The sequence below is a fragment of the Lethenteron reissneri genome, chromosome 24 (genome assembly GCF_015708825.2).
Source record: "Lethenteron reissneri isolate LAM-NWPU_2019-01 chromosome 24, ASM1570882v1, whole genome shotgun sequence".
NCBI lineage: Eukaryota > Metazoa > Chordata > Hyperoartia > Petromyzontiformes > Petromyzontidae > Lethenteron > Lethenteron reissneri.
The window spans coordinates 7,996,446-8,007,708 of NC_083802.1; the positions used below are offsets into that span (position 1 = coordinate 7,996,446).

Here is an 11,263-nt window from a genome sequence, read left to right on the forward strand (position 1 = left end):
GAATGCTGACTAAACCAGATTAGGATTATATTGAGACTAGACCAGCCTGGACTGGGTGCCACGGTGGCGAGATGTTAATTCCCTCGTCTGGTAGACAGGAGGTCGTGGGTTCGATCCCGATCCCGACCCTGACGCCTGTATATTTGGAGTTTGAATGTTCTCCCCCGTGGTCGCATGGATTTTCCTCTGGGTCCTCTGGTTTTCTCTCCACATTTAGAATCAACATCACGCATTTTTAGTATTTGGCTGCTATAAATTTCCATATAAGCCACTTCGTTGAGCTTTTATTTGTGACCAGGACACTTCTGAAAAAGAGCTTTCTAGCTTACCAAGTAAAATAAAAAGGTTTAGTTTAAAAGTTTAGGTTACCTGGTCTAGAGTGGCCTGAGAATGAACATGCCTATAATAAGCTGAGGCTAATATGGCCCAGACAAGGTTGAGGCCGAACTGGTCTAGAATAGGTTTGGAGAAATCGTTTAGACCAGGCCAGGGCTTAATTGGTCCAAACTGGTCTATGTCATCCTGAGTATGAACTGCTCTTGACCAGGCCAATTATAGCTTGGATTAAATCAGTCTTAGGCTATGTAAAATCTGAACTGGTCTGGAATACACTAGGATTAGATGCAATATAGATTCTGAGTGGGTGTCTTTTTACAATTTACTGTTGAGTAAACCTTTGAACTCTTCTGCATGCTCATAAGCTTTAGTTCGAAACGTTGAGTTTGTTGTAGCATTTTAAGACAATTTCAACAAACACTTTGGTAAAAATTTACATCTTGAGGAAACAATGCTCTGCGTTTTTTCTTAAACATTTCACACCCATTCACACAACTATTTGAAACTGTATCGTTGAATTAAACTATGACATATTTATTAATTAAATAATAATACAAACAACCCTACGTGTTTACTTTTTCCAATTAGATTTCTGCCAAAAGTTGTTTTTTTATGTTTTGGAGTCTTGCCATGGAGTAGACCCTGCTAAGGCCCTTCCCCAATGATCTTGGGAAATTAACCACAGGGCTCTCGTATTTGTTGCCCTCCGAGTGTCTTGACACGACGATTATGAACCCAATCAAAGGTGTTAATCGGTTATCCCGAGATGGGCGCTGTGAAATAGTGGCAAGGTAAAACTTTTAACTACTAAAGTTTGATTGTTGTTCTTGACCGGACTATCATTTGCAAAGAGCACAACCCAAATACCACGCGCCGATCCGTGTTACGAATTTCAAACACCCTTTCCCCCTCCCCCACCACGTGATCAACCAACAGCCAATCCCAGCGCGCACGCTTTCGGCGGTGATGACGTCAACGCAACCGCCGCCAACGCCCGAGCGTGACGTCATCGCACAATCCGCGCGCGTCACCGCTGGCGGGCGTGACGGTAAATGACGTCATCGTCACACGGACGTCGCCGTGGCGACGGGGTGGGTGCGTGGCGGCATTCACATGCGACGCAAGGGTGGGGCGGGTGGGGGCGGGAGGGGGGGCGAGTGGTGGCTTCCCTTTAAGGGCCATCCATTGAGTCGGTTCAGTAGCAAAAATCTGTCAAAACTTGACCCCTCACCCCCTCCCTGTACGCACGCTTGACGCACCCCCCCCCCCGAATCCCATAGAACGTCCGATATTTAATCCACGCACAAACGATCTAGGATAGACAAATTATTATCAAGGCTTCACCCCCACACCCACACCCCGTTTCCGATGAGTACATTGACAGTAGAACCCCCCCCCCCATACGCAAGCTACACATCTGGGTTACCCCCCCCACTACCCACCCCCACTACCCACCCCCACTACCCACCCCCACTACCCACCCCCACTACCCCCCCCCACTACCCCCCCCACTACCCCCCCAGACTACCCCCCCCATTACCCCCCCCACTACCCCCCCACTACCCCCCCCACTATCCCCTCCCACTACCCCCCCCCCACTACCCCCCCACTATCCCCCCCCACTACCCCCCCCACTACCCCCCCACTACCCCCCCCCCCACTACCCCCTCCATGCGTCCGCACTGAGTGGATGACACAGAGGCGAGGCAGCGTTAATAATTCCGCGGTGCATTCTCGCTCGGCCAGTCCCGCACCCCTCCTCGCCCCGCCCCTCCCCCCCGCTGCCCCCGCCCCTCCCCCAGTGACGTCAATTAAATTACCCGGAAAAGTAAATTAATTAATGAAAGCGGCGTTCCTCTGAGGCGAGGCGCGGACACGACCAGGACAAGTCCCCCCCCTCTCCTCCCTCTCGCCTCTCTCGTCATTCACAAAGACTTTAGACTCTTCTTTTTTACTCTTTTACCCCCCCCTGCCCCCCTTGCCCCTGCCGCCGACTCTTTCTCTCTCTGTTTTTTTCTGACCGAACGGTGAATCGTTGACGGGACGGGGGCTACTTTTGTTGTTGTTGGGTTATTCGGCGATGGTTCTGATGGTGATGATGGTGGTGGTGGTGGGGCCAGTTTGACATCGACATCCCAGCTTATTCTTCTTCCTCTCCCCTCCCCACCACCACCGAGTCCATGTGTCGAGAGCGAGGCTCTGAATCGTCGTAATTCGCTCTTAAGTTTACTCGGCACTTATCCGTCGATTACTTAATGAAATACCGGTCGGTCATTTGAGTTTTGGGTCACCGAACAAGTCCTTTAATTGGCGCCGCGTCCGACCAGCGCAGCTGCGTAATCGATACGGACTCCGATGAGCTCGTTAGCGTATTGATTCTATCATCGATTGGTAAAACATTGATCGATCTAAAGTTCAGCGCAGACTTTAAAGTTGACGAGGTAGTCCTCTGGGTAGTGGTCACTGGCGCAGTTGAGGTTTGTTCCATTGTGTAAATTGACTTTGCGTAATTATTATTGATTATTAATCGTTAACGTTGAAATGTTCAACTTTGTTTAGCGTCGTCCTGTTCGTGGCGTTGTTACTATGTAACTCGAGTTGTCTTTATTAGACACGGAATCGTCTTTATATATTTTTGTAATCGCGAGGCAACTGAGACTCACCGTCGTCGGTGTGTTTTTTGAAATACGCTTTCAACAAGTTTAAGATGAATTACAATGTAAAGTTTTTTTTGTAGACGTGGTGGGTGAATTATCGCAATAACTGTGATTTTGAGCAGGAGTTTGGAGGCATAATAAACATGGAAAAAGCACAGATTTAACGAATATATTGCAGCACAATTTACTGAATTATAATCTGTGTCATTCATATATTTGTGTGTAGTGTATATAATCTCATCGACTTGGAACTAACACGTTATAACCTACTTTTTACCGCGTTACCAAAAATAGTTTACTTAAACGTAAAGTAAAATTGTGGTAAGAATAAAGCAATAACACAAACTTTCCATTAACTTATTACCAACTCGATATTGAGTTGACCCCAGTACTCATTCAACGTCCTCGCAGACCGGTGTGGAGGGGTAGAGTCCCACGGCGATAGGAACAAGTCCCATAGCGGTGACCTGCTAAGAGCCACAGTGGTGGCCCACGACAGAGACGAGGCCACAACTCGAGGAGCCACTCCGCCTGTCACGAGAAGGACCTCCCCATGGACCCCCCGGCCCATGACCCCTCGCCTCCCCCTCCCACCACTCCCCTCCCGCCGTCCCCCCCGTTCTTCCCCCACGGGAGATCTCTCCTTGATGAGGAGGCCGAGGGCTTCGCCCTGGGTTTCGTCAGGGCCTTGGAGGCCATGCACACGGCAGGCTCTGGGCCGTGCCCGGGACAAGGCTCGGCAGGGCACGGCGCCGGGCACGGGCAGCCCTGCACTGCCCACAGCGGGGGCAGCAATGGCCTCGCGGCAGGACCGGTGGCGATGGGACTGCCCCTGGCCGTCATTGACTTTGACTCCCAGGTGAGAGTTGCGTTGTGGCATGTGGCGTTTCGGCTCTTTCTCCCCCACCACCACCACCATCCTCGCAGATCCACGCCAAGGCTGATGGAGACCCAGAGTCAAAACTCGGGTCTGGGTGGCTCTGGCACTGACATTGCGGACCTCCTGAGCCACCCGGGGGAAAACGGACTCATCGGAGCGTGGGATTGCAGAGGCCGTGTGTCTCCCGTGCTTAGAAGAGCATTTGTGTGGATGCCTGTGTCTCTGTTGACGGTCCCGAGTCGAGCGTGTAAACTCCATGTTCTCACGAGCAGGGGCCCAGTCTCTGTTCCCTCGAAGCGGTGCTGGTACTTCAGTGGGGGTTACCTGATGTGGATCCACAGTCAAACCTGGGGCTGTTGATCTGACCCTGAGAGACGGCCGGGTGGCCCAGTCAATTGGTAATGGCCATATCATGAACACTTCGCTTCGTGGAGGTGCTGGGCTTCTATCTGGGTTCAATGTGACCATGTAGCGAGTTGATTTTCTCCGTCCAGGTGAGTAATGACTGCTCAAACCAAACTCCATGAAGACTTTAGATGAATGCTTGTCTCCGTGACTCCCCAAGTCTTAAGCAGGTATCAAGGTGGAGAGGAAATTACAAGAATTGTCTACGTCACTGTCTTTCCCTTCAACTGTGTCTGCACGACAAAGGAAAATCTCAAAGTTGACTGCATTGTCTCTCTATTTCAGTGTCTCCCTGTGTCTCAGTGTGTCTAGCTATGTCTCTGTCTGGAGAGCATTTCTAAGTGAAGAGTAAGGGGCAGATGAATCATCCGTACCTCGGGGCAAATGAATCATCCGTACCTCACAGTGTCTCTGAATCTCCATGTCCCGGAGTGTCTTCTCAAGTCTACTAACCTCCATGTGTTTCCACGTCTCGGCAGCATCTCAGCGTCGACAGACAGAAACGGAGGAATTGTCACTACCATACGGCATCTCTCTGATAGTCTCTCCCTGTGTCTCAGTGTTTCCTCGTGTCTGTTCATCTCCGTGTGTCTCTCTGTACATCTGTCCATGTCTGATGAGCGTCTCAAAGCATAGAGGATGGGGCAGAGGAATTATCTCTACCTGACAGTTTCTTTATTAATCACATTGCCTGTGTGTCTCCTTGTGTCCGTATTCATCTCCACGTGTCTCTTGTGTCTCCACGTGGCTCTGTGTCTCTATTATCTCCGTGTATCTGTAGTAATCTCCCTGCCACCCATGTGTCTGTGTCTCGGTGTGTATGTCTCAGGAGCGTCTCAAAGCGGAGAGGAAGAGGCAGAGGAACCGGCTGGCCGCATCGCGCTGTCGACACCGGAAGCTGGAGAGGATCTCTCGCCTCGAGGAGAGGGTGCAGGCGCTCAGAGGGGAGAACTCTGCTCTGCAGGTCTTTTACATCCCCTTAGCGGGCCCACAGCCTGCACTTATGTCCACTCAGACTGAAATTACTATTGATTCAACACGTACGTTTGCACACGCATAATGTACGCATAGACGCGTTTTGGCCACCCTTCACCAATCCGCACTGACCAGCGTGGTGAATTGTGGTCAACCATAAACACTGTCGGGGAGAAAGTGCTGTAAGCAAGCACCTGATCGTGCTGATCGTGCATGAGGGGGTTGTGGCCGGCACCATCCGCGGTTGTGTCCGTCTTCCCAGGGCTAATGTTCACATACCACATCAGGTACCCATTTAAGTCTGAGATGACCTAGGGGAAGGAGGCCCGGGACAAGTTCTGATACCACTTGCCACTGGTGTTGTTTGTGGCTGGGAATCGAACTGGGATAGCCCGTTTTTTAGCTTTAGTCCCCTGATCACTGGGAGGCCATTCGCTCCGAGCCAATGCCTCCACTTGGCTGGTTCCACCTTCACCGCAACACTTTTGGGTTTACCCTCAACTTAAAACAAGCAGCGCATTGCACTCTTAAGTGTTTAAGCTATGGATTTTTTTTCTAATTTTACGGTAGATATTGGTTGATTGTTCCTGAAACATTCGATAACGTTATGATATGATATTTGTTTTAATTGGCTCCAACATAGGTGCTTTTCTGTCCTCTGCATTTAGTCCTCTGCCCATTGGCGTTGTCTTTGGCTGCAACTCCCTCCATGCTGTCCAATTTTTTGCTTTCTTCCTCGTTTGACTGTGCGCGCCCCCGCCTCTCCCCCACCACCCCCCTTGCTTCAAGTCATCGAGAAGCATCTCTCTCTGCCTCCTGGCCTCTTTCCCAACGTCCGCCCCTCTAAAACGTCCTTCGTCGAGCCTTCACCTCTGAGATTGTACCCAATCAAAATCGTTTGCCTCGTGTGGATTGTTCAAATTTGACTTCTCACTTCCTGTCCCTGCTCGAGAACTTCCGCATTACTCATTCTCTGTATGCAACATACAACACTCCACTCTACACTCGAACTACACAACACTCCACGCTACACAACCACACTACACCCAACTCCACACTACACTCATACAACACTCCACTCTACACTCGAACTACACAACACTCCACGCTACACAACCACACTACACACAACTCCACGCTTCACTCATACAACACTCCACTCTACACTCGAACTACACAACACTCCACGCTACACTCGAACTACACAACACTCCACGCTACATAACCACACTACACTCAACTCCACGCTTCACTCATACAACACTCCACTCTACACTCGAACTACACAACACTCCACACTACACAACCACACTACACCCAACTCCACACTACACTCATACAACACTCCACTCTACACTCGTACTACACAACACTCCACACTACACAACCACACTACACACAACTCCACGCTTCACTCATACAACACTCCACTCTACACTCGTACTAGACAACACTCCACGCTACACAACCACACTACACCCAACTCCACACTACACTCATACAATACTCCACTCTACACTCGTACTACACAACACTCCACACTACACAACCACACTACACACAACTCCACGCTTCACTCATACAACACTCCACTCTACACTCGTACTAGACAACACTCCACGCTACACAACCACACTACACCCAACTCCACACTACACTCATACAACACTCCACTCTACACTCGTACTACACAACACTCCACACTACACAACCACACTACACACAACTCCACGCTTCACTCATACAACACTCCACTCTACACTCGTACTAGACAACACTCCACGCTACACAACCACACTACACCCAACTCCACACTACACTCATACAACACTCCACTCTACACTCGTACTACACAACACTCCACACTACACAACCACACTACACACAACTCCACGCTTCACTCATACAACACTCCACTCTACACTCGTACTAGACAACACTCCACGCTACACAACCACACTACACCCAACTCCACACTACACTCATACAACACTCCACTCTACACTCGTACTACACAACACTCCACGCTACACAACCACACTACACACAACTCCTCGCTTCACTCAACTCCACGCTTCACTCATACAACATTACACTCATGTGGCTCTGCTCATTTGTCTAGTTGCAGCATTCTTATCTTATATAGATGTTCTAGCGCCTTTATTTAAGGCGCTTCACAACAATTATAAAATTGTACATAATGATGATAGTGGTTTAAATGAAGAGGGAGTGTTATTAAAAGTGATGGTGTAGCTATGGTGATAGGACAGGTGGGGGAGTGGTTAAGGGGGGGGGGGGGTTAGGGTAGTGATAGGGGTTGGAGTAGTGGTAGGGGTTGGGGTAGTAATAGGGGTTGGGGTAGTGATAGGGGTTGGAGTAGTAATAGGGGTTGGGGTCGTGGTTGGGGTAGTGGTAGGGGTAGTGATGATGGGGGTTTGGGAAGTGATATGGATTGGGGTACTGATAGGGGTTGGAGTAGTGATAGGGTTTGGAGTAGTGATAGGGATAGTACTAGGGGTTGGGGTAGTAATAGGGGTTGGGGTAGTAATAGGGGTTGGGGTCGTGGTAGGGGTTGGGGTAGGGGTAGTGATGATAGGGGTTGGGGAAGTGATATGGTTTGGGGTAGTAATAGGGGTTGGGGTCTTGGTTGGGGTAGGGGTAGTGGTAGGGGTAGTGATGATAGGGGTTGGGGAAGTGATATGGATTGGGGTAGTGATAGGGGTTGGGGTAGTGAAAGGGGTAGTGATAAGGGTAGGGGTAGGCCTGGTCGTAGCTAGGGGGCGGGGGCAGGGAGTAGCAGTAGCAGGATGAGCAAGGGAGAAGAGATGGGGGGGTTGTTTTAAGGCATAAGCGCAAGTAGATTGTAGTGAAGACGATTGTTGTGCAGTGAGTGTTTGTTCGAGTGAAGGTGAGCAAGAAGGGGAACATAAACGAAATCGTGATTTGGCGCAAGGCGAAGGAGGCCGAGTGCTGATTTTCCCATGAAAATCCTGACTCTAATCTCCATTACGCATCCAATACATTAGTATTACTACTACTACTATGCTTGCTTACCCAGAAAAGCCTCACCAAGTCTCAAGACTCTCTCTCAGGAGGGTTTTGCTAAGGTTTCAGTCTGGGGCCATCTTCTGTGACAATACTGCCCATATACTCTAATGGACTCACTTTTATTGACTTGATAAGTGTCAATTTATGAGCTGCTTCAACTATACTCTTAGGTTTTTCGGTAAAGTCACGTAAGTAAAAAATAAATAATAAAATTGAAAATATAATAGAAATAAAGTCTCCGTCATCAGGTGGGACTGTCTCAAGACAGTAAATCTGGCTGTGACGGTCCCACCTGATGACGGAGACTTGTGTTGCCTCCGAAACGTCGTGATTTATTTTATTTCTATAATTTTTTCAATTATATTATTTATTTTTTACCTACGTGACTTTACCGAAAAACCTAAAAGTATGAATCCTTGCAGTCACGAAAGCTTCAAATCTAGAATTATACTTACCACCACCTGTGGATCCACCTCCACGGCATTTGACATTGCTGTTGGAAGTGAGGCCAGCACCCCACCTCCGTGCGAGTCAAAGCAAGGTGTGGCCGGCAAAGTGATATCGTTGGCTCTGCCTGATTGGCCTCGTGATCACTTGACTGGAGGAAGGCCTCTTGTCACATGGTGACTCTGTGATTTGGCCTAGCAGTACATTTCACATGTCAGGCAGTGCATTGGCTGGGAACCTGAGAATCCCTGATGAATGTATCTGTATTCAACTTCTTTCCCACCATATGTAGCCAACCGCGTTAAATGGAGGTACTCAATGGCAGCATATATCAATATAAACCAATCCGGTCATCCCAATTGTGGCCGAAACAAGGCTGGCTTAGCTGAGAAAAAAATAAATGGTAGATATAGTTCGATTGTTGGAAAATACTTTTTATTTCTTAAACTGTACAGGGTGTGTAAACCGCAGCCCGGCCACTGAAATGCATTGGAAACATTTTTGATGTGTATCCTCCTACTTCTGATGCAATTGTGTGTGTGTGTTTGTATAATTTGGGGCGCGACAGTGCAGTGGTTAGCGCATAGCGCTACGAGTTTGATTCCCGCTCACAGCCAACATCAACGGATATCTTGACCGGTTCTGGGCCTCCCATAGTTCAACTCTGCCTTAAAAGAGTACCCATTTTCGGTGTGTGAAAGTGGCCAGGCTTGATGTTGGCCACACCACCGTGCCAGCCTCAATAGGTGCTCGCTAACAACCCCTTACCCATCTGTGTAGGCTACGTGGGGTATCTGTGTATAACTTGTGTATATGTGTGCGCGCATATATACAGGCGGCTGCCGGTTCCCTGAGGCGCCAGGTCGCCGGTCTGCGTCGTCGTGTCCTCTCTCACCTGCATGGCGGATGCAGCATCACAGCTCCCCGTGGCACCGGTGGGGGCACGGGAGGAGGGGGCCCTGCCCAAGAGGCCTGCTGAGGGGACTGGGGGGGGGTGCAGACTCCCATCCCTGCTCCACGCACGCGCTTATACACCCACCCGCTTATACACCCACTCCCAACATGCCTCGCGCACTCATTCCCAAAATGTCTCTCGCTTATACACCCATTCCCATAATGCGTCGCTCGTTCCCAAAATGACTTGCTCACTTGTACACCCACTCCCACGATGCCTTGCTCACTCTATCATGCCCCATTCACAGATACACACTCCCACAATGCCTTACTCTCATGACTAATTGCTCATGCACCCACTTCCAAAATGCCTCACTCATTGACCCCACGTGACCTCACTCATTCACTCTCATGTCTCGCTCACTCCGATAATGCTTCACTCTCATACATACATAATGTACACACCCGTACATATGTACATACACACACAAATATGCACTTGCATATGTATATATACACACATATATACAGCCTCATATGCACACACATGTATATACACTTACACACTTTACATATATTCAATTATACATAAGTATACACAATATGTATATATACATGCAAATATATCTACACTGTAAGCTGTAATATTCACGAGTCAAATCTGCATTCGGGAACTGTTAATGCATCCGATACGAAAACCTCACCTCATCCAACACAGAACTCATCCGATGACTACAATGAATTTTCATCAAATTTTTAATACAAAAACTGCTGGCGCATCCGATTCAGAACCCTGATTTCATCCGATGCAGAACCTCTGTCTCATCCAATACAGAACCCTGGTCTTAACCATTACAGAACCCTGGTCTTAATCATTACAGAACACTTTTGTGTAATCTGATACAGAACCCTTGTCTTGTTTGGGTGCCTTTGTCTAAAGTCTAAAGTTTATACACTAAGTATTATAACTGACAAAGATATTGAGAAATGATCCTTTATTAATATGTTAACAAAGTATGTCTTAAGAATATTGCTCAGTTAAATATATATTCTGATTAAAAATAATTTAATCAAAGATTGGTATGTGGACATTGTCATTAAAGTTTTTTAAGTGGTAAATTTTTGCGAATTCTTTTTAATGCTGGGTTCATGTCTGAGACGAAGCCAAACCTTTGATTTTATAACAGCTCTAAAACACAGCTCCACCTCTTAACACTATCACGGCTCCGCATCTACCCCTGAACACAACCTCTGATTTGCTAACCCTTCTGAAACTTTGCACTCTGGTCGGTTTTTTTTGTATTGTTGTAACTTGGACCCGCCCCCTTCTGGATATCTGAAAAAGAGCTTCATAGCTCATCGGATTTCTCCAGGATAAATAAAGATTGATTCTGACAGCCTCGCCTCTAGCCCAGCCTCACCTCTACCCCTAACCCAGCCCCCACCTCTACCCCTACCACTAACACCACCCCACCACTACCACAGCCCCCACCCCTACTACTAACGCCACCCCACCACTACCACAGCCCCCACCTCTACCCCTCACCCAGCCCCCACCTCCACCCCTCACACAGCCCCCACCCACCTCTACCCCTCACACAGCCCCCACCCACCTCTACCC

The 11,263-nt window shown here is 48.7% G+C and overlaps 1 protein-coding gene across 1 annotated transcript; it reads left to right on the top strand.

Annotated features, from left to right (window-relative positions):
• Positions 1 to 2,161: 2,161 nt before the first annotated feature.
• On the top strand, positions 2,162 to 11,044 carry LOC133346493 (transcription factor JunB-like). The gene is made up of 3 exons (XM_061558112.1): positions 2,162 to 3,852; positions 5,108 to 5,242; positions 9,584 to 11,044. Exons 1-3 carry the CDS (start codon positions 3,547 to 3,549, stop codon positions 9,725 to 9,727), a joined length of 585 nt encoding a protein of 194 aa, XP_061414096.1. The 5' UTR covers positions 2,162 to 3,546; the 3' UTR covers positions 9,728 to 11,044.
• Positions 11,045 to 11,263: the final 219 nt, after the last annotated feature.

Excerpts from the sequence above, each read along its gene's own strand:
- LOC133346493 (XM_061558112.1), top strand. The coding sequence starts at position 3,547 with ATGGACCCCCCGGCCCATGACCCCTCGCCTCCCCCTCCCACCACTCCC. Across the intron at positions 3,853-5,107 it reads TCATTGACTTTGACTCCCAG|GAGCGTCTCAAAGCGGAGAG; the intron begins GTGAGAGTTGCG and ends TGTATGTCTCAG. Across the intron at positions 5,243-9,583 it reads GGGAGAACTCTGCTCTGCAG|GCGGCTGCCGGTTCCCTGAG; the intron begins GTCTTTTACATC and ends GCATATATACAG.